This window comes from Loxodonta africana, chromosome 2, assembly GCF_030014295.1.
Source record: "Loxodonta africana isolate mLoxAfr1 chromosome 2, mLoxAfr1.hap2, whole genome shotgun sequence".
Lineage (NCBI taxonomy): Eukaryota > Metazoa > Chordata > Mammalia > Proboscidea > Elephantidae > Loxodonta > Loxodonta africana.
In genome coordinates, this window is record NC_087343.1 from 106,117,145 (window position 1) to 106,140,288 (window position 23,144).

At 43.4% G+C, this 23,144-nt stretch overlaps 1 protein-coding gene across 1 annotated transcript; it reads left to right on the forward strand.

Moving 5' to 3' along the window:
• Nucleotides 1-1,105: 1,105 nt before the first annotated feature.
• Nucleotides 1,106-22,776, forward strand: RGMB (repulsive guidance molecule BMP co-receptor b). Its single transcript, XM_064274357.1, has 3 exons — nt 1,106-1,345; nt 6,294-6,802; nt 21,201-22,776. Exons 1-3 carry the CDS (start codon nt 1,210-1,212, stop codon nt 21,867-21,869), a joined length of 1,314 nt encoding a protein of 437 aa, XP_064130427.1. The 5' UTR covers nt 1,106-1,209; the 3' UTR covers nt 21,870-22,776.
• Nucleotides 22,777-23,144: the final 368 nt, after the last annotated feature.

Consider the following 23,144-nt stretch of genomic DNA (forward strand, 5'->3'; position numbering starts at 1 on the left):
CTGTAACCTAACACCTTAAAGTTTGCCCACTCCCAGACCCCTCCCCGCCGCTTTACAAAAGGGAAAATATCAAAGAAACAAAAACACCAAAGCTTCATTCAGCTACTAGCGAATTCCACCAGGAGCTCGCGGACACCTTCCCAGTCCCATCCGATCTGCCCTGGACTGCGGGTAACATTCTGATTTCCCAAGCGGCTCGGTGCTTGTTTTACACAACGTCGCATCAGGCTCGGAACGCGGTCCCGAGAAGTGATAGGCTGCCGGAGACCTGCCGCAAGGCGCTCCATGAAAGTGCCAATTTCCTCCAAAGAGCTAGAGCCGGAGTAAGGGGGCGGAGGGAGTGTAGTCAAAAAAAAAAAAAGAAAAGAAAAGAAAACCTTGAAGGGAAGTTGAACTCTACCACATTAATTCAAGGAGAGGTCAAAGGCCGGTTTTTTCGTAACGCCGGCGAGGTACAGAGTTACCGTCGTCTGTTTCAATTGGGTGCGATGAAACAGTAAATCGCGAAGTGGGCGGACGGAGAGAAGGGGAGGGAGAAGGACGGGGTAGGGCCCGGGCGCTGTAGACTGGATCCGCAGTCGGAGGCCACGGAACTCGAATTACAAGGAGCAGGCGGGAGGCAGGAGGAGGCGTAGGGGTGGGCACTTGGGGCCCTGCGAGTGGCGGGCTAGGCCCGACGAGCGCTCACAGCCAATGGGGCTGGAGGGAGGGGCGAGGCCGGGGGCGGGGACGGCGTGGATTGGTGGGCTCGGGCAGGGCGGGGCAGCAGTGCGGGTCCGAGATTGATTGACCGCGGGGGGCGCCGCGCAGAGACACCGAAGCCGCCGGCGGCTGCTCTCAGTAGCGGGGTGCGCCTCCCGTTGGTCCACGCCCGCGCTCACGCCCTTCGAGCCCACGCTGGCCGGGGCGCCCGCGTGCTCTGGGCGGCACTCGGCACTCGCTCACGGTCTTTGTGTCTTCTCTCCCGTCCCCCTCCCCGCGACCGCCGCGATGCCGCTGCGCCCGGTTGCCGCCGCCGCCAACTCGCTCCACCCGCGGCGCGCTGCTCGCTCCGGCGGTGGCGGCGGTCTGTCTCCGACGCGGGCCTGAAGGAGGAAGAAGAGGAAGCGAGGCGCGCCCCCCGGCCCATGCAGCAGCCACGGCCGCGGATCTGCCACGGCGCCCGCGCCGCCGCCCTCGCCGGAGCCCACGAGACCTGCATGGACGGGCATGGGCTTGAGAGCAACACCTTCCTGCGCCGCCGCCGCTGCCGCCGGGGCTGAGCATCGTCGCCGCCCCCGGCCCTGCCGGCCGCCCCTGGCGCTGCTGCTGCTGCTGCTGCTCAGCCTCGGGCTGCTCCACGCAGGTACGAGGCGTGCGGGGGGGAGCCAGCCCAGGTCCGGGAGCTTTGTTCCCAAACAGCCTCCGGTCCCGAAGCCATCGCCGCGGCGGAAGACGGCGTGGCGGACGGGAAAGGCCTGCCGAACCCTGGCACGCACCTTAGCGGAGCTCGCTGCCGCCGGCGGGCGGCGCGTCCTGGGCGCCTGAGAGAGGCCCCTTCCCTCCCGCCCGGCTTTGGCACCTACCGCTGATAAATCTTCCCTTCAACAGCCGCTTATCAAAGATCTGATGGGCGGGGGCTTGGGCTCTGCGCGCCCGAGACAAACGTTCCGGTTGCTTTATTGCTCTCTGCATTGGTGTTTACTGAAAGTCAGGCTCGGATCAGGTTTCCGGCGCCGCCGCCGCCTCCTCGGAGGAGAGACTAGGAGCCTTGTGCTGCTTCTCTGGAGTTGGGGGAGAAAGGGGTGGAGGCGAGGCGAAGGAATCGCACCAGATGGAGAGATTTTAGCCAGAGTTTCAAAACCTGTGGGTTAATCTCGAAGTATAACCAAAACTTCTTTTGAACAGGGATTTCCTTCGTATTTGCAAAAGCTGCTTTTAATTCTTCTTTCAAGCTCTCTGGCAAAACTCGTGCTTTGTGGCTAGCCGCGTGTTTTCGGGATGTGGGAGAGGTTGACAGATCTGCTGCTTTCTGGAGGTCGGCGCTTTCCTTGTGGAAGCAGCAGTGTGCAACCTCTTTAGCGAAGGGAGCCTGGAGATGAGCCTTACAGCCTGTGGTACTTCCTATTTTCCTTTTAAAAACGTTCCGTTGAAATCTAGGGCGCTCTTGACAAAGCAGTGTACCACTTCTTTTTAGAAGTTTACGTAGACAGAGAATTTTTTGTAATGCCAGAACTGAAGGGGAAACATCTTTTAATTAGACAACAACCAGAACATGAGGTAAATTTATTTTTCTTCGAGGTGTTTTTGCCCTGTGTTTGTTTGACAGCAGTCACGGCGCTCTGATCTGCAGAGTCCTGAACTTTCATGCCCCCCAAACCCCGATTATTTATAAATGATTAAAAATGGAGTAAATTTTATTAAGTCATACCAGGCGTGCTAAAAATCAAGGAGGTGTTTTAAGTAGAGGGAAAATGTGTGGCATCTGAGGAGACAACTTCTTTTACTTTGCATGTGGCGTAACAGCTGCATTTTAACACTTGTCACTTGGAGGAATATAGACTGAAGTCTTAAAGTGCAATAGCAAGTTTTAGAAAGACTAAGGCTTTTAATTCATGGTTTTAGAACCTTAGAAAATAATGGCTGTCTGCTTACAGTTACATAGAGAATGTTTCTTGATGTATCAAGATGTATCCGGCGTGTTTTGTGTGAAAAATGTATGTCTATAGTACCCAAGTATAGGTTTTGTGAATTGGGAATTGAAATGTTAGGCAGAAGTGTTTCCCCTTGGCTACTTGGATATTGTTTTCCGTAGTTGCCATAGGCTCCTATGACAGGATTGGAATGTGGTCTTGAAGATTTCTTTGCTGCCCTGTGAAAGCTTAAGAAGTTGGTTTAAAGATTTAAAACACTGAGGTGCCTTAGTTCAAGAGCTTGGAATTTGAAACTCTTCTTAGTATTTCAGTGTGTCCTCACTAAACTCACCGTTAGATTTAACCTGAAGTTGCTGTGTTGAGTGATTTCTATGGACAGCTTGTTGGAGTGGAGCAATTGTTCTGGTTATAGAAAAGGGCTCTTTTTTCAGAGATTTCTTTAAAGGGGGATGTTATTGAAATGCAGGGGTTGTCTCCTCAGAGCAGGGAGCCCAGCTGAGTGCTCTTTGCAGATGGACTACCATACGTTTTATGCCGGGATCTGTATCATTTGCCTCAGCACCCCATATGGCTCCACATTTCACTTTATCCAGCTTTAACGTATCTCATTTCTTCTATTATAAACTGGTGATTGTACTGCACATTCACACGTGCGGTCCTGGTGTTGAGAAACACCATCTTGAATGGTGAAGCTTTTATGTTTGAATCACGAGTGAGAGCTGTAGACTCGCAAATCCTTTAGCACTTTCATTAGCTGCAATGAAAATATCACATTGATCATAGATGACCTGATTCATGAAATAGAGAAATCTGAGCTGCAAATTTTGAATCCTACCCTTGGGAAGTGGAAAGAGTGCTTTTATTTACCTTTTTTTCCCCTCTTAAAGCAAATCTCTGCAATTTCTGGTTGGAAATCCCGTATGGGAGTTACTTGCTTACTCGTACAAACTTCATGGCCTTTTTGGCTACATCTTTGTAGTTCTTTCTGCTCTGCATTGTCTTGGCATTCTGACAAGAGGTTTACTTTACTGCCTGTAACAGGCAAAGTGTGCATTGTCATTATAAATTCATGAAGCCTGGATGTTTCTGGGTGTATACTGCAAATTAGTCATACAGGAGCTTGCAATGGGGCTGAAACTGCTGACCCAAACAACACTTTCTCTCTCCAGTTTGTCCTCCCCCCTCCTGTCATCACTATACCAAAAGGCTGTTAGAAGCTGTACCCAAAACAAAAGAACTCCAGGAATTGTTTTATAGGAGATTTCTCAAAGGAATCAGCACCTACCTGCTAGAAAAAAAGGAATGATAAAGGAGCTGGGACTGAATTCAGATTCTCTTCCTTTCTGAACAGTTGCGACTACATTTTCCTGCTATTCTTACTTTTGGTATTTTATGACTATTTGAAATAATTATAAGTAGATGTATGCATGGATAGATTTTATAGACCATAAAAAGAAAAAATAGACACTGCAAGTTTAGCGGAAAGTTCTCGTGCTGTCATTGATCTGTAGTCTAAACGCTGTTTGTTATTGAGTGATCTTGACCTCCTGTTTTTATTTCCTTGCTTTCTGCTTGCTGTGAATCTGATTTAAAAAGAAAAAATTAATAGTGTAGTCTTTATCAAGTGCTGTTGTCAGACTCAGGAATTTGGAGTGAGTGTGACCTATGGAGGAAGGAAAACAGGATTAGAGGAACAGCGCCATATACCAGGCTGAATACTACCAATGTACCATCTAGGCAGGATGAGGCGTTCATACCTCTGCCTTGGTTTTCCTACTTGTAAAATGGTTTTCATGCCTTTTGGTTTTTTTTGTTTTGTTTTCTTTAAGTAAAAATAGATGGAAATGTTTTAATAACTTAATACTTAAAGAGTAAAAATACTGGAGTGAGGAGAGAGGAAATGGGCCAAGTACATGAAGATGTTTTTATGGGTTTTTTTTTTTTAAGTGGGGTTTAATGATTGCTCTAAGTCTATAGCTCCAAAATATTAAAATGTTTTCATCTCTTTTACTCAGGCTAAAGTGAATACCAAATCTAGACTATCGTATTTTTCCCTTTTTGGCCTTTGAAATTTAAAAATGGTTGCAGAGGTATCCTCAGAGGTTGCTGCTCCTCCAATCCTTTTCTCCCAAATGAAGCCCGAAAGAGATGACAAGTTATTTCATTCAGATTTTAGAGCGGTTTACTATGGAAAAGATTCAGATGTCTTTCTAGGGTAGTATGAAGGTCAGTTTTAACTCTTGATGAAATGAAGCCCTAAGTCTTGATAATATCTGAAGCTTGTTACACCCACGTCTTGAATAATTATTAAACCACGTCTTGTGTGTTTAGTAATATTCTACTGATACTGATTTCTTTTTTCTCATCTAGAATACAAACTGTAAGATATATTATCGACTGGAAAAAAAAATCACAAAGACTACCTTTGAACAACCGCCTCATTTCTTGGATGAGGAACGTAAAACTCGAAGAGATTAAGAGACTTCCTCCATAGCTTAAAGACCTATAAGGAATTTTTAAGTAACGCAAATAAGTGTGATGGTTTACTTCTATAAAATTTGAGGTTAATGATAAAGAAAAATATTTCTCTCTTCATTAAATCCATTGTGCTCACATTATGGAACAGAACATTAAATCAATTGGAGCACACAGCTCACCTAGTATTGGCAATTACTGTGTGTTTTTTGTGCTTTAAGTTGTTCTTAAAATGTGTTTGAGAGGCAGCTAGCAGCAAAGCATCATTTGGAAATTGATTTTTTAAATAGTCATTAAGTTTATATGACTTGTTGAAGGGAAAAAGTAAAGTTTATAATCACTGTTAAGAGTTCTGTCTTAGTTCTCTGGTTCTGTCTCTGAAAGAAAAGTTCAGTGGGAGCATCTATCTCTGCAGCATAATTGTGGTATAGTGCACCTCTCCTGTGAACAGCTTGGGAGCTGAGATCCTAGGGTGATGGAGTTGGATGTTAAGGGAGAAGTGAATACGTAGTTTAGCCAAATGAATGACTTTATTTTTTCAGACAGCGTTTATACCTTATAGAAACCAGAAGACTGTCAGTTTCTATACAATTTGTTAATAAACATGCCTTAGGAAGTGCAGAATGGCTTATTACCCAGATTTTTCTTGATATTTTCCCTATATCTGTACTAGAAGTGTTAACTAACTATGGCGTAATTTGGGATTTTCCCCCTTCCCAAGGTGTGGAGGCCTTACTCATGGTTTTGTGCATAGTGCTTGCTTTTACAATGCTTTCTGAAGCAAATTTATCTAATGCGGTTTTCAAAATCAAAACAAAGATCATGGTTTTGGCTTGGCCTTAGAGCAGAGGACTCTGTCAAAATCCGTGAAGAGGTAGGAAACTTGATAAAATATTTCATTTACCATTCCATTAAAATTTTAACCTAAAAACACTGGACTGGGCTCGTGTTCATTCACAATGGCCACACTTTATAAAGTTTTAAATAAACTAACTGCATGCAGTTTTTTGTCAGTGGCTTAGTACGAGAGAGACATGGAGGCACAACGCAACTCTATTTCTGAAGGCCTTCTTAAAATAGGAGAATATGAAATAGAACAAACGGTTCCCAGAGGAGAATGTCGTTTTCTCATGTAGTTCAGGAAGTTATGGAGCATTTAAAAATATTCGGTCTTCTTTCCCATAGGTGACTGCCAACAGCCGGCCCAATGTCGAATCCAGAAATGCACCACAGACTTTGTGTCCCTGACTTCACACCTGAACTCCGCCATTGACGGCTTTGACTCTGAGTTTTGCAAGGCTCTGCGTGCCTATGCGGGTTGCACCCAGCGAACTTCAAAAGCCTGTCGTGGCAACCTTGTATACCATTCTGCTGTGCTGGGTATCAGTGACCTCATGAGCCAGAGAAACTGTTCCAAGGATGGACCCACATCCTCTACCAACCCCGAAGTGACCCATGACCCTTGTAACTATCACAGCCATGCAGGAGCCAGAGAATACAGGGGAGGGGACCAGAACCCTCCCAGTTACCTTTTCTGTGGCTTGTTTGGAGATCCTCACCTTAGAACTTTCAAGGATCACTTTCAAACGTGCAAAGTGGAAGGGGCCTGGCCACTCATAGATAATAATTATCTTTCAGTTCAAGTGACGAATGTGCCCGTGGTCCCCGGATCCAGTGCTACTGCTACAAATAAGGCAAGATATACTTTTTTTTTTTTTTAATACCCCTTCTCACTCATAACTTTCAGATGCTTGATGCTTCGGGTATGTTTGAGGTATGTTGCAAAAGACCTAGTTTCAAAGGAACCTTTTTTGTCTTGTTAGAAGCAATCAGTAGGATTGATGAAGGATTAAAAAAAAAAATTACAAGAAACTTTAGGACTTATTGTAAAATGTGGGTCTAAATTTAAGTAGGCAACAAGATAAAGAATACAAAGTAAAAGATGAAATTGAGTTCTCTAGGAAAAAAGTAGGCTTGTTTAGTGAAAAAAATGTGGGCTTTTTATCAATGATGTTTGTTTTGAGTAAATGAGTGTGTGACTTTTCTTGAAGAAATTCATGTCCACATTTATCAGACTGACTGAAGTGGGCATTCTGAATAAAGAAAGCTGTGAAACCCAAGGCAGTGGCCCATCAGGAAGCATTTTATTGGAAATTTAGAAGCTATATAGTAAAATGTAATGGCTATAAGCCAGCCTCTCATTGTAAACACACAATGGTATTTTAGTTAACTAAGTTCGTGGTAACCGAGGAAGTTGAGAATTGTATATTGCAAAGCAATGATGTATAACCCAGGAAAATCTCAGGACCTCAGGTTAACAATTTAAGTCAGAAGCTGAGGGAAAAGTTGGCAAAATTAAGTGACGCGTACTCCAACTAGCTGTCAGTGTCTGTGGTCCATGTTTTTTGTATGTTTGTTTGTTTTGAAGAAATTAAATACTGTCCAGAAGTACTCTAAGCCATCTCTAAGGCCAGTGTCTTCGTGTACGTATAGGTGGAAAGAAGCTCTGAACTGGTCTCGCAGTTGCCAGTCAATTCTAATTCAGTCATTAGTAAATAGCCCACCAACCTGTTGCCGTCAAGTCGATTCCGACTCATAGCAACCCTATAGGACAGAGTAGAACTGCCCCATAGAGTTCCAAGGAGCGCCTGGCAGATTTGAACTCCCGACCTCTTGGTTAGCAGCCGAAGCACTTAACCACTATGCCACCAGGGTTTCCTTAGTAAATAAAGAAGTCGTGAAAGGTTTCCTACAAAAACCGTGGTCCAGGTAACCAGCTCCTTCCTCGTCACGCTCAAAGACAAAATCACACCGACCGTTTCATCTTGCTTAATTTCCTTTATTATATCTATTCATAAGTTATGGAGCCCTGGTCGCGCAGTGGTTAAGAGCTTGGCTGCTAGCCAAAAGATCGGCAGTTCAAATCCACCAGCCACTCCTTGGAAACCGTATGGGGAAGTTTTACTTTGTCCTGTAGGGTCACTATGAGTTGGAACCAACTGGACGGCAATGGGTTTGGTTTTGCGTTTATTCATAAGTTAGTTTCAACTAAAATATGATTGACAAGGGTCAAGCTTTTTAAATACCTGTGCCTTCTTTGGAATCCAGGACACCCTCCCTTGCCTCCAAACATGTGGCATATTTCTTAAGTGAATTTAAATTATTTTACTTGGCATTTTGTAGAGAGAATTATACAACATCAGGAGATATCTGGAGACACCCTGAAGTGTCACAAATCTAAGATTAGATGTTGCTCTGAAGAAAGAAGAGTGTTACACTGGTCCAGACATCTTAGGGGAACTCCAGAATGTTGTACTCCGACTCCCAGTCAAGGCCTAAGCTTGCCTTCTCCCTTACTAAATCCTGCATCTCAAAATACACTTTTCTTCCTCTGTTTTTTATATGTGAATAATTTTTCCTATACGTATATCAGAATATATGTCTGCTTATAAGTTACGCTACAAAGTATAAGCCAATTGTGAAGTTATAAGACAAAACACGGGCCAAAAATCCATCACTGCCAGGAAGTCATAGGGTACGTAAAACCTGGGAATAGTCTTTGGGAAAACAGCACTGGAAATTCAGGAAGACAGCTCCGTTGGGAATGGAGAAAGTCATCACTCAGTTGTACAGGTAATTGAGGACTTGGAGGAGTAACCTTCAAACAGAACTATTGAGATTAAGTACTGTGTGCGTGGGAAAATATTGGTTCTTTTCACAAGCCAAGTTTTATTTTCCATGCCTTCCAGTCAGTCACATGTCACTTCTATTTTTTATTCAACCTTTCAAAATTCTGTACTTCTTACTGATTATGGAAAGAAATATTTGGGGAATAACCACTTTAAAAATTCCAATATTATATAAAATGAAACAATTTACACTGAAGTATTTAATATTCCATTTCAGTTGTGGTTGAATCTGTTGTGATTTTTAGCAAGTAAAAAAAAAGTGCAACTTTGTCCTCTCCCTCAGTTTGGTAAGAATCAAAGGTTTTACTTGTTCCAAAAAGGAGGGGAGGAAAGTTGTCCTCCGACATAAATTCAGGTGGACAATGAGAACACTTGGTCTTTAGTTACACTACTGGAAAGTGTTTCCCCACATCTGGTTGTCATGCTGTTCAACAACAAATTACTCTATGGCTTCACAGCCTCTTGGTGTTATTTTCCTTCTTTTTGTAATTCTCTCCACAGCCTCAGAAATCATCTGGAAGGTTACTGTTGACAGCCTATCTCAACGCTTGTATGACCTGTGCTGGTAAAACCAAACCAAAGCCTAAAATCTTGCAATGCCATGTCCTTTGACTTATCCAGAACCAAATTAAAGCCTTAAAAGATCCTAAGCAACAAAAAATTGGTGTAATAAAAACTAAAACAATACTGGGCAAAAAGTCAGTATAAAATAAGCTCCTTAAAAAAAGCTGATGTTTCCATCGGTGACTATTGTGATACTTTTTAAAATACTTCTTTTGAATGATTGTGTGTCCCAGCTTTACTGATACCTTTACAGTTGCTGTCAAGTCGACTGACCCCATGTGTCAGAGTAGAACTGTGCTGCACAGGGTTTTTGATGGCTGATTTTTTCAGAAGTAGATTGCCAGGACTTTCTTCCATGGTGCCTCTGGGTGGACTCAAATTGCTAAACACATGCATAGACCAGCTGTTGGATAACCCAGCACTATCCATTGCAGTTACTGTGTCATCTCTGTGGTGAAGCATTTTTCACGTGCTCAGTGTTCCTAGATGTAAAGATTGACCATTGATGTAATAGAGGCTGTGTGTGTGTATACGTATTATGATATATACACACACACAGTGATACTGAAATTATTCTATTTAAAAGCATATTCATTTCACTGCTTTCAGCACTGAACTGAAGCACTGAACCTGGGGTGCTTTGCTCAGTAGGGCCCATAAGATAACTCCTCAGTTCGAGGAACCTGGCCTATACCTGGCTTCTCAAGCAAGCTGATCTTTGTGAGCTCTACCTGTCCCTAAGCACCCCCTTTCCCTCATCGCAAAAAGACAAAGCAGGAGGAGAAATGTAAACAACAAAATGAAAGAAAGTGGAGTCATATCTACTCAAGAGGCAGTTTATTAGCTAAGCCTTTGCCTCTTTCCACATGGCAAGCAGTGAGTTTAGGGCAGATAGGCCTGCAGTATTTGATAATGCTGTCTTGTCTTCCTTTGTCTGCTGTTCCTCTCCCCACACTCCACCCGCCATCCCTGGGAAACGTAGAGCTTGTTTTCCAGTTAGACGCGGTGTGTGCAGGTATGCTTTCTCAGGGCCACTTTGTTTTTATTTATGCCCTCCGCCATTCTGTTATGTTCCACTTCTTCAGAGGAGTCTGTGCCAGTTGGCCACCTTGCCAGGTAGGCGTGTTACTAAAAGGAAGCCAGAGCTGGTTTTTCATCTCCACCCTAGGGGCTGCAGGGGTTTCTGGCACACCTACACGCCTCCACTGAGATCCACATCAGCTCTGGGCCGTCTTTCTCACCTGTGGCTTTGTGAGGCGGCTACAGGCATGCAGGCACTCGGGGAGAGCGAAATTGGGGGGGGAGGCAGGCTACCTGGTACTGACAGTGACAGCGTTAGCTACACTGAAAAAAAGCAGTTTTTGTTTGGGAAGAGGAGATAGCCTACATTATACAGGCTCCAGAGAGGACATGTCACTAGCTCTTCTGTGCCTCACACACTGGGGTAAACCACATCATCTGCTTGTGGGGCACCTGACTTCTCTACCTTCTATTCCACATTCTCTCCTAACTCCCCTCCACCCCCCGTTCTGGCCTCGGTGCCTGTTAAATTCATTCTGTGTATCTGTGTTTCTGCATGAGCTCAGTAAGAATTCCTGTGTGTGCCATGGTTGCAGAAGGTGACTTAGGACTAAACATTTTATGAAAGGATTCTGTACTTTACAGATGTATCCTTAGTACCATTCATTAAAATCACCAGTTTCTCAAATGCATTTAAAATGGTTCCTTTTCTAAAAAAATCTCAGGAGTACATTTATTATTAAATTACACACCTGAACAATGGCAGTTTTTTTTTTTTTTATTTTTAAAAAGTATGTTGGATAACTGTGCTTCATTTGCCTTTAATTTTAATGTAATCATATTCCTTTTCATCAATCTAGCTTTTTTATCCCATCCTTCAGTTTCAGTAAACCCTGGTGGCGTAGTGGTTAAGTGCTACGGCTGCTAACCAAAGAGTTGGCAGTTCAAATCTGCCAGGCGCTCCTAGGAAACTCTGTGGGGCAGTTCTGCTCTGTCCTATAGGATCACTATGAGTCGGAATCAACTCAATGGCACTGGGTTTTTGGTTTTGGTTCAGTTTCAGTAAAACAAAATAAAAAGTGGGAGAGGGTATTGGGAATGACAGCAGGCCCTTTTACCAATCTTCTGCTACATACTTTTCTGTGCTTCATCCTGTAGTTGAGAGAACGTGATTTACTTTAAGGCAGTTCGCATTTGGGAAAGGGATATGTTCTTTGAGCTTGTCCAAACTTGATGAGCGTTGGCCAGCTGAGAGGGCGATCTGCGATGCCTCATATGTTGTTCTCGCTGCTGCCTCTTTGTTAGCCATGCAGCCACCAGCTCTGCAATCCCTTGGGGAGCAGCACTCAGTGTCCTTGAAAGCTAGTGGGAGGACTTAACCTTGCAGGTAAGTAGTAAGCTTTGCTGGGAAGAGGCCCTGCCCATCAGGTGTATATTATGTGTGTATGTGTATGTGCGTGTTTAAAAATTGTATTATTATCCCCAGATTTCAAACTCTGTAGCTACTTTCTTAGAAACTACTGAAAATTTCCGCTGGTTGATGATACTAGGGATACAGAAAAGACTTCATTTGGTTTGCCCTTGCTTAATGTCTTTCTCAAACTATAACTAAAAGTTTTCCCTTGTGATAAGACACCATTTGTTTGTATGCTCCTAGGGAGTGAGTTGGGTCCACTCGTCCTTTCCGATGCCCCTTAGCATGTAGTATCGTTCCACAACAGCATATAGACCATGTAGGCTTGTGACTCAGTGTTCTGGATCATTGTCTCGGTTACAAAATCAGGGCCCCACACACCTGCATTTCAGAGGCCTTTTCAACTGTCATTTTAAGCATATCTCTGGATCAAGATTTAGAAGTCTGTCCTCTCTTAACCCCAGGCCTAGTACATTTTTTTTGTAGCCAAGTTTTTGCAACCCATTTGTTTGGTGTCTTTGTGGAGATCCTAAGATGTGAGCTACATGGTGGTGATCATTCTTATTTTTATAGACTGAGGAAGAATCCCTTCTTCCCACTGATGAGATTGTGCTTTGAATATATGAGCACCACCCCTGGACACGATGTTGTTACAGAGGGAACACACGATGTTTTCTTGGGAATACAGAACCATCCCCAAGAATGACATTGTCTTTGCTCCTGGGATCTGGCACTATCTCCCTTTCCACATCCCACAGTCAAGGTGCGTCCTTATTTCCTCACCCACAGACAGCCAAGTAGGGTCTACAACCCTGGCTCCTACTCTTGAAAGGTTGTTGGTCTTTGACTTAATATCAAAAAGCTTTCTAGAATTTCACTATTAGAGTCACCAGGTTTTAATTAAATTCATTTTTAAGGTTCTGTCTATTTTTTTAAAACATTCATAAAAGCATTTGCTAGATATTTTCCCTGAATTTATTTATCGTAGAAACAATATTGAAACATTAAAGAGTAGTTTTTAGAAGAGCAGAAATGAGCTATAATTCCAGGTGGTAGTGTGCTTATTTTTTGTTTTTCTGTCCTGCAATAGCTCTTGTTTGTATTGGATTATAAGGTGTTAGGCCCAGGAGCTATTCAACTTTGCTTCATATAGTTTCAGCAAATTGCCTGGAGGTAAAAGGATTTCCAAGTGTGGGAAAAGAAAACAAAGAAAGGGAAGGGAGAATTTATTAGCTGTATGAGGTACGTAGAAGCATAAAAAATGATTCTGTGAAATTAGTAGGCCCACCTTGCTTATTCTTTACACTGTGTTTTTCAAGCAAGGTATACCTTTACATCATGCATATGCATTAAACTGTTTCGGCAATGAGTCTGTCCATTCTCCGGAATGAAGAGACGTAGAAGATGCTAGTAGATAAAGTCTAAAAACTGTACAAAGGTTGTAGCTGAGTAGCTCCTACATCCCCACATTTTCAGTCTCCCTGACTGTGCCACTCCCTCCCTCCCAGAAGTGGTTTAGGAGGAGTAGGGGGCCTTCAAAACCCCCATCTAGAAGTGAAACTAACCCAGCACCTGCCCAAGACAGGCAGGACCACGAAGGTGCTGTGGCCCCTGCTGCTTTAAACAAATCCACACTCCTCCATAGTTAAAACCAGAGGCAAGAGGCCAAGTCTGATTACCAGCTGAGAGTTAGAACTTGTTTTTCTGTCACATTTCCAAATGTGTCTCTCTCTCCTTTGTTAAATATTCTTTGAGTCAACATTTTGAGGGGAAGGGGCAACAAGGAAACATTGGGTGGTTGGTACTTTTTTTGTTGGCTTCAATTAATGCTAACCAAACAGTTTCTGCCTGTGTGGAAGGTGGCACGTAAGAAGAGTTACCTGCAGTGTTCAACAATGAAAAATGCTTTCTTACCCATTTTGTCTTCATTTGTTTTGACTGCAGTAGAACTTGCTCTTCCACTGTTTTGAATTTTGTGTTCTTGTAGGTGGGGTAATTTAAGGACTTTTTTAAAGTGCTCAACTTGTCAGTAAGTGATAACTAACAAGAATGGCTAACACACACCTAATAGAATTGAACTGGACCACCTTGAAGTAAAAGTACGGTGCTGTTGAGAAAGAACTTCAGGTGAAACTGATTCTGTGGAGAGAGGCATTTTTTATGCTCCAGTTACCTGGTTATTTTAAGACTCAGAGCCAAAAGACCAAAACAAAAAAAACAAACCCAGTGCCGTCAAGTCGATTTTGACTCATAGTGACCCTATAGGACAGGATAGAACTGCCCCGTAGAGTTTCCAAGGAGGACCTGGTGGATTCGAACTACCGACCCTTTGGTTAGCAGCTGTAGCACTTAACCACTACGCCACCAGGGTTTCCGAAAGAATGTTTAGCTAATTCTGGTAGGGTGCTTTCGCGTTGGAACATATTGTATATACCGTGAGTAGAGTTGATACAACGGCATTTAAGCCCTAACTTCTCATCTGCATGTGCTCCTGAAATGGGGGTCAGGATTTAATCTTCCCATTTAAAGGGGTATGTGTGTGTGTGTACACATATGTTAAGTCATCTGCATACGTGGTATTGATATGTCCTCTCTCTGCACAAGGAAATGACAACAAAAGGATGTTGTTGTGTAGCATTCCAGTTAACTGGCTTCTTGAAATACATGGTCACCACTTCTCACCGCCTTGTTCCTGAATTCTTCAAGACTTTTTTTTTTTTAAGCTCTGGGGACTTGAAACTGAACCTGGAGGTTACAGAGTGTGAGTGTATTGTGAATACCTTCAAGCCATTTTACTTTTTTGTTCACCTTCCAAAGTTGAAAAATGATCAAAAAGGCTGTGATTTCCTAATCCCCTTCGGCTTGGGGAATAGCTGTGCTGAACCTCGGCCCAGAGCATTTGTCCAAGGTCCCCGGTGGAGTCAGATCTGTTTCCTACATACCCCCCCACCCCCACCACCTCCCACCCCCGTCCCCACTAGGAGGGGATACCTGTGAAGGCAAGACCTGCTAGGGCAGATTCCTGCCCCTAGAGTTACTGCCTCTGGGCCTGGCGCTCGCCTTTCAAAATATTTTTAGCCTCTGGGCTGAAGCACAGTGGCATCCTAGGCCTGTAATACTGTCCACGGGAGCCTCAGTTCACATGTGAAAACACAGTGAGTTCCTACATTTGCTGGCCTCCTCGTAATGCAGAGGCTGAACACAGCAAACAGGCACGCTGGTGGAGAAGCTCCCTGGGGAGCGGCTGCGACACTGGCCCAGAGACCCCTCCTCAAGCTCAGCACAGCATTGCTCTGGTCTACAAAAGGAATCTGCCAGTTTCCCTGTCTCTGCGCCTGTTCATGCTTCCAGCCTGCCTTATAAGTGTATAGAAGTTACTTTTTGGAAGTCTGCATTTTTGTGTCTGTCCCTTTTATGTGTCACCCCTGGGCCTGCTTCCTTTTTCACTCTTAAAGGCTCTTTCCAACCACTGAGCTTAATGTTTGTTCCCTGGACCACCCTAGCAGCCTTCCCCTTCTGGTTTGGTTTCTTTCTCCAGCTGCTGCCAAGTTCCTCTCCAGTAGCCAAGGCAGCCCCTGTTCCTGCATGTATTTCCCAGGGCAGCATTGGAGACTACGTCTGATCTGTCCCATGTCTTCAGGATCCTGTCGGTGCGCCTGGTACAGAGCTCTGTGGAAATCGGCATGGAGATGGTGGCAGTGTCAGTTGCTGTGGAGTCGATTCCAACTCATGCTCAACCCACGTGTTGCAGAGTAGAATTGTATTCCATAAGGTTTTCGAGACTTGTGCCCTTTCAGTCTTCCAAGGCACCTCTGGGTGGGTTCGAACTGCCAGCCTTTCAGCTAGTAGTTTGGCACTTAAGCATTTGTGCCACTCAGGGACTCCAGCACAAGGACAGAGAAATCTACTTGGATCTTTTTTGAAGATACCAGATTCTTGCAGTCTTATTGTGGCCCTAAAAGGAGTCTAGAGTGAGATTTTTAATCTGCTGCCTCCCTCTTAAGCACGTGTGCTGTCATAGTACCTTGTCCTAGCCCAGTGAAATTATTTAACAAAACATCCTCTGTGGGTCTTGAGTTCAGCATTCCTGTAGGTGGATATTTGATATATAGGCTGAATAGTGATTGTAAAATTACATTCCAGTTTATTGAGCTCATAGCTTCCCAGCAGATTTTTTTCCCCTAATTTTTTAGGAAAATTATCAGTGACATCAAGTATCTCCGAACTCAACATCTTAAACAGCCTCTTTTTTTTGCATGAAGCTATTCAGACAGAAAGTTATCCTAGGTGAATGTGCTTTTTTTTTCCTGCCCCACAAAAGGAAGACACAGTGTTCTCCCAGTCTTACGTAGCCCAAGGGTAGAATCGCCCCCCTGGGGCCTGCGTGGAGTGCCTCTGCCCGCCACACTGCCCGTTACTCGGAAGGCAGGTAGAGGTGGGACCAGGGAAGAGGCTTGCAGGAAGGTGACTTCACGGGTCTCTGCTCCCTCTGGTGTCTCAGAATTTGCAGAAGTAAAAATGGCGCTTTTTAGGTATGAAGATAGAGCATTCTTTTTTTTTTTTTTTTTTCCTTTGAAGCATTTTCTCTTGTTGGTCTCTTTTGTTCACTCTAGAGAAATAACTGTACAGGCTGTGTGCCACTTAACACATGTTTAAGAGTAAAAAGGGCCGGGAACAGAATGTTCTCTTATTCTTAGAGTCTCCTATTTTTTTAACCTTATAATTGCACACAGTGCATTTGATAAACATATTAGGTAATTATAGGAAATAAAATTCACTTTAGCTTCCTTGATGCAAGCAAGCAGAATTTTAACCAGGTTTTTGTAAACATTCTCTGCGTTCCAAGCAGATTTCTGTGGCTGTTTCAGTTGGGTTTCCTGGCCCATCTTAAGCCAAGAGATTTGAGTTCCTCGATCTAAAAGTCCAGCTCTGGGATTTAAGGATTCCAGTAAAGTCCTGCACTTGTAGTGCCAAATGGCCAATTAAACACCGGTAAACGTTTCTTCCAAAATACAATAAGCACAAATAGTTAAGTGCACAGCCTTTGGGGAATTCTGCTCTTTGAAAACCTGTGCTTAGCAATTTGCAAGACTGCCGTGCCTCGGGAAGAAGATCTCTGTATCTCTGGGTGCGGTAGTGCCTGGGTTTTCCTCTTTGTTGCCCGCCTTGTTTTCATTTAATGTACTTTATTTTTTCCTGGTGGAAAAGAGAAGCAGATGCCTCTTAGTTTTGATATTTCATGGAAACCTTAAGTCCTTGTTGTAGAAAGGCTGATTTGTAACTGCTGCCTCTCTCTTCCTAATAGACCGTGTGGGTGGTAAAGATCACAGGGAGTGAAACATTAAAAATGAATGAGGAGAACTGGAGAAGTTGTCTAAGGCGGGGGTTGAGAGGGGCTGGGTGGGGGAGGTTTAACAAAAGGCATTGATGTTTTAAATGCACAGAAATGCTGTCCATCAATAATAAATGGTGTGGCATAGAACCAATGTGCCAAATTGAGTTATTACAGCATATGGATCCATTCATGGGGGAAAATGTCAGCAGCATAGCTGGTGCTTTAAAATGATCTGTTGGAGAGCTTTTGAATACAATTCTGAATATTGTAGTTGTACGCTCTGATAGCTGGTTTGGAATTTCCAAAAATTCCAATTAAATTTTAATGTTTTTACTTTTTTTTTTACTTTATTAGGAATGAATAAACTTTGTTTTTCCAAGAAGGGAAAATGAATTTCTGACCCTTCGTGTCTGGGTGCATGTTTTTTACATGCTCGTGTTGTAATTGTGAGGAATGAATTGCATCACAAAACTTAAGTCATGTGAAACTGTTGCCTAGTGTTTTCTGCATTTACACGGATGACATCTAGGTGGCTGTTCAGTACACACTTAAACTACAGAGGGACACTCAGGAAGCCCCTGCTTGTGCTTTGGCCTCAATTCGTCTCCCTCAGCATTTTGATTCAAGGGATAACTCTAATACATGTGTTCTGTGTGGCGTAATCTTGGCCAGTAGGGAAACAGGAGAAGTATCAGCGTCAGTGTCTCAGGAAATCACCCCTAGGAAATTGGAAAGACAGGCAAGAATCTGTTACATTAATTGGACTCTCTTGTTGGTGTAGATTCTAGAGTAGGAATCAAACTTTTAGTTTTGCTTGATTTGTTTTAGATGTGTGGGAGTTACTATTATCACAGGCATAGCAGAGGGCAGTAACGTGTGAGGTGTTTAAATGACTTCTGAGTTCCTGAGTCGGAATTGGTGAGCTTAATGAAAAAAACAGAGGCTTGGGAAGACAATGTGGAACTATTCTGCTTATCTTAATATTGACCCTTGCTTGCCTTTTTGGAAACGTATTTGAAATTGGGTCTCTAAGCTTTGTTGGCCTAATCGAACTAATTCCTCTTTATTTTTCCTCATGTGAACAAAAAAGTATTTAGCTCTTGCAAGTAATGCCAAGTTTGTTTAAATTTGAGGTTTGTTAGACTAGAAAGACAAATTACTTAGGTGTTGTAGAAGAGTTTAATCCTTGAGTGTGACTGTTACAGTTGAGAATGAGGATAGTGATTATGTGAGAAGCCTATTGCTAATGCTTATTTTAGCCATCTATAGTGGCTGTTTTTTTTTTTTTTAGTGTTAACTTGAAACGTTTTCAGGTGCAGAATTTACTTGAATTAATCTTTACCCCTAATTTTTTTAGGAAAATCACAGTTGGGGTAACTTAAGGACTTTTTAAACTGTTCAACTTGTTAGTAAGTGATAACTAACAGAGTGGCTAACACACCTAAGTTACAGAACTGGACCACTTTGCAGTAAAAACACGGTGTAGTTGGGTCTAGAAAGAACTTCAGGTGAAGATGATTCTGTACTAACTAGCTTCAAAAAAAGCACTTGTCAGATTGATTTTAACCAAAAAACCCAAGCCAAACTCACTGCGTCAAGTGGATTCCAACCCATAGTGATGCTAAAGGACAGAGTAGAGCTGGCCCATAGGGTTTCCAAGACTCTCATCTTTATGGAAGCAGACTGCCGCATCGTTCTCCCTCAGAGTGACTGGTGGGTTCCAACTGCCAACCTTTCTGTTAGCCGAGCACTTAACACTGTGCCACCAGGGTCCTTTAAACTGACTTTAGAGCCACCAAATAAATCTATTTTATAGTCCTATTACCCAGGTCCAAACCCCATTCACTCTGGAAGGTCCTATTGTTGGATGCACAACAAATTTCCTGAGATCATCTTTGGTACACCTCCTTAGGGTTTTTAGGACGGTGTTGAAATGTGAGAAGGCTGGTAGTGAAATTAAATTGTGGCTCAGGGTAATTAAGGAGCAAGAAACCCCAGCATTTTCACAGAACGTTGTCTGGCCTTAGTTGCAGCTGCAAACAATGGATACGAATTTCACCAGTTGCTATAGTGCAGCTGGTTCAGATCTGGCTTCATAACTGGCTGAAGTAAAATGAAATGTCTGGAAAATTCCAGTCAAGTAACACCAGTGGGAACATGTGGCATTAAATACTGTGAGCGAATGCTGGCCGAGTTGGGGAAAAGCTTCAGACGTAAACTTGAGGGTGGTGGTGGTGACTTGTAGAGAGAGTGGGGGTGGAGGGGGAGGGCTCGTTTTCTGGCCGTTATAACAAGGGTCTATTGTTTTGATTAGTTCCCTTGCAGGAGGTGGGAGGTTTCCTCCATCCAGAGCAGTTGGTGGAGTGTTTGGCTTGTCTGCCTTCCTCCTTGACTAAAGTCACCTGATAATTTTTTTTTTTTCTTTCAAGAAGGAAAAAAAAGGCTTTTAACCTTGTTCTGGTTTGACCCCCTGCTGATAATTTGCATTTCTAACAAGTTCCCAGGCGATGCTAATACTGCCGGTTAGGGACCAATTCTGAGAATCCTGGTTCTCAAGATTTATTATACATAAGAATCACCTGGTGATCTTGTAAATTATAGATTTTGAATTCATTATACCTGGAGTGTAAATGCGACTTATTAGCAGAGTTCGAACCAGAAGGAACCAATTCAAAGCCCTGAGAAGAAACAAAGAATTACCTTAGTTACTAAAAACAACACAAATCTTAAAATATAGTCTTTTTTTCTTTAGGCAATTCTCCCATCTTGTGTGACACAGAAATGTTTGTACTTAACCTGCCTTCTGCCACCTGTACCAGAGAGAGGTTGGGTATGTTGGAGGCAAAGGTGTGTGAAGATTTTTTTTTTTTTTTTTTTTGATAACTGCTGCTATCAAAGGATTCTGCAGGAACAAAAATGGATTTATCAAAGGGAGGCTTTTGTATTATTAGATGGTTTTTTCTCCGTGAAGTGTCTGCTTGTTGATTTGGAGAACTGAGAGTTGGCAGGGAACACATTTCTGAGAAGTTAAAGGGCCATGGTGCTGTTTGGGGAAAACATTTGCTGTAACCAGGTTTAGGGTATTTATTTCCTGCCAGTGCTTGGGAGCTATATTTGCCAAGTGATTTCCTCGTCACAGGGATTAGCCAGTGATGTGAAACATTTGATTAAGGGACTTAGAGAAATCTTTCCTGAGGCACATGATTGGGAGCTGTTGCTGGGGTGCCCCCTCCTCAATTCTTTGCTTCTATTCTTAGTGTTTATATTTAGTAAGTTTGTAGTGACAGATTATTGGGATAGGGTTTTATAGACCAAGGAAGAATCTTTTTAGAAATCAAAATCCTGGAAGTTACATTGTTAATTAAGCTTTTTCAAGTTTCTGCATAACTTAGAAAGGAACGGTTTTTTTTTTTTTTCCTCAGCTAAACTACAGCTCTGTTTTTGGACAGAGACAAGGTATAAATTATCAGTAAAAATTGCCTATATCCCAATAGCAGCACTTTTCTCTGTCTCAGGAAAGTAATTTTTTTTCTTGACGCACATTCCTTGGATTTGTGCTAAATTTTAATTACAAACACTTTTTAAAGTTGCCAGGACATCAGTTCTGACTCATGGTGACCCCATGTGTGTCAGCATAGAATTCCATGGGATTTTTCAGTGGCTGATTTTTCAAAAGTAGATTTCCAGGCCTTATTTCCAAGGCACTTCTGGGTGTACTCAAACCGCCAACCCTTTGGTTGTGAGCTGAGTGGGTTAACCACTTCTACCACCTAGTTGTTGTTGTTTGTACCATCAAGTCGATTCCAACTCATAGCCACCCCACGTGACAGAGTAGAGCTACCCCATAGGGTTTTCTAGTCTGTAATCTTTACAGGAGCAGATTGCTGGGTCTTTTTCCTATGGAGCAGCTGGGTGGGTTCGAACCACCAACCTTTCAGTTAGCAGCCGAGTTCTTAACCGTTGCGTCACCAGGGCCTGCACCAAAACGGAAGAGAACTCTTGCTACAGAGCAATGTACTGTTCTGTTTCCCTCCCATCCTGTTAAACTCTGTATGTGTTCCTTCTCATAGATCACTATCATCTTCAAAGCCCACCATGAGTGTACAGATCAGAAAGTATACCAAGCTGTGACAGATGACCTGCCGGCTGCCTTTGTCGATGGCACCACCAGTGGTGGGGATGGTGATGCCAAGAGCCTGCGTATCATGGAGAGGGAGAGTGGCCGCTATGTGGAGATGCACGCCCGCTACATAGGGACCACAGTGTTTGTGCGGCAGCTGGGTCGCTACCTGACCCTTGCCATCCGAATGCCTGAAGACCTGGCCATGTCCTATGAGGAAAGCCAGGACCTGCAGCTGTGTGTGAACGGCTGCCCCCTGAGCGAACGCATCGATGATGGGCACGGTCAGGTGTCTGCCATCCTGGGGCACACCCTGCCTCACACCGCCTTGGCGCAGACCTGGCCTGGCTACACACTGGAGACTGCCAACAGTCAATGCCATGAGAAGATGCCAGTGAAGGACATCTACTTCCAGTCCTGTGTCTTCGACCTGCTCACCACTGGTGATGCCAACTTCACCGCCGCAGCCCACAGTGCCTTGGAGGACGTGGCAGCGCTGCACCCGAGGAAGGAACGCTGGCACATTTTCCCGAGCAGCGGCAGCGGGACTCCCTGTGGAGGCAGTGACTTGTCTGTCAGCCTCGGACTCACATGCTTGTTCCTTATTGTGTTTTGGTAGGGATTGTCTTTTTGTTTTGTTTTTTTATTTTTTGTCTATAACAAGATTTTAAAATATATATTGTCATAATATATTGAGTAAAAGATAAGAGTATATATGTATATACCATGTATATGACAGGATGTTTGTCCTGGGACACCTACCAGATTGTACATATTGTGTTTGGCTGTTTTCACATATTGGTTTTAGTGTTTTTTGATTGTATTGATTTTGTTTTGCAGTTTTGTGAAATGTTTTATAATGTCCCTGCCTAGGGACCTGTTAGAAAGCACTTTATTTTTTATATATTAAATATTTATGTATGTATCTGGTTAGTATGTATAATACATATACACAGACACCATACGCAGCGTTCCCTTTTAGGATGACCAGTGACGTTGTTCTTAGCAGTTCTTGGCTGTTACCTCCTGCCCTTCCCCATTGCTACTGATATGCCATGGTGGGTAGTTTTCACCTGTTGCCTCCTGGTGAAGCGGCCTCCTTCTTTTGAACTGTGTTCTTACCCCTTGTTCTGCCCTTTCTCGGTTTGAAAGAGAAGGTTAACCTCCCACAGCCTCTCCTTTACAGGTACTCTTGACTCTTGTTAAACACTGATCTTTAGGTAACTCTCTGTTTAACAGCTGTCACTTTTTCAGGAGGTGGGGGAGTGTTATTCCAGTTCTAATTGACCAGGATCGTTTTATTTGAGCACCTACAATGTATTAGTTTGAATGATATGAAACTGCTGTTTTTGTAGGTCAAAGGGGTCAAGTGATGGTGGCAATTTCATGTATAAATACCAGGCATTGTGCTAGGCCCCAGAAGTTCCCAGACTGTTTCTCATTTCATGCCCCTGTTTAACTTACAGTTTTTCACTCTTGTAACTATCCTGCATTACACAAACAAAACATAAATTTAGTGATAATCATGCCTGGCTCTTTTTTTCTCCAGTTTGTACAAACCCACATCCTTAACCTTCTCTTTCTTGACTCTCTGGGCCAAAAACACTGCCCCACAGTTTCCAACCCCTGTAAGCTCTCTACAACCTCACCTCAGGAATCCAAGTACTAGGGTTTGCTAGATTCTCTCTAATATAGGGGCCCAGATCTCATCACAGGGTTTTTCATTCTTCTTTGCCCTCCACATCATAGTCTCCATTACAGTCTTGGATGTATCTAGTCACTTAATGGGATGCAATACACGTAATGACAAAAGCTCCCTTGGCCTGACCCTGTGGCTAACTCATTGCTGGTTAATCAAGCATTCTCATTAACTAAACGTTGTTGCTTCCCAGGT

Coding starts and splice junctions, on each gene's coding strand:
- RGMB (XM_064274357.1), top strand. CDS start 1,210: ATGGGCTTGAGAGCAACACCTTCCTGCGCCGCCGCCGCTGCCGCCGGG. Junction 1,346..6,293: donor CCTCGGGCTGCTCCACGCAG/GTACGAGGCGTG, acceptor TCTTTCCCATAG/GTGACTGCCAACAGCCGGCC. Junction 6,803..21,200: donor GTGCTACTGCTACAAATAAG/GCAAGATATACT, acceptor TCCTTCTCATAG/ATCACTATCATCTTCAAAGC.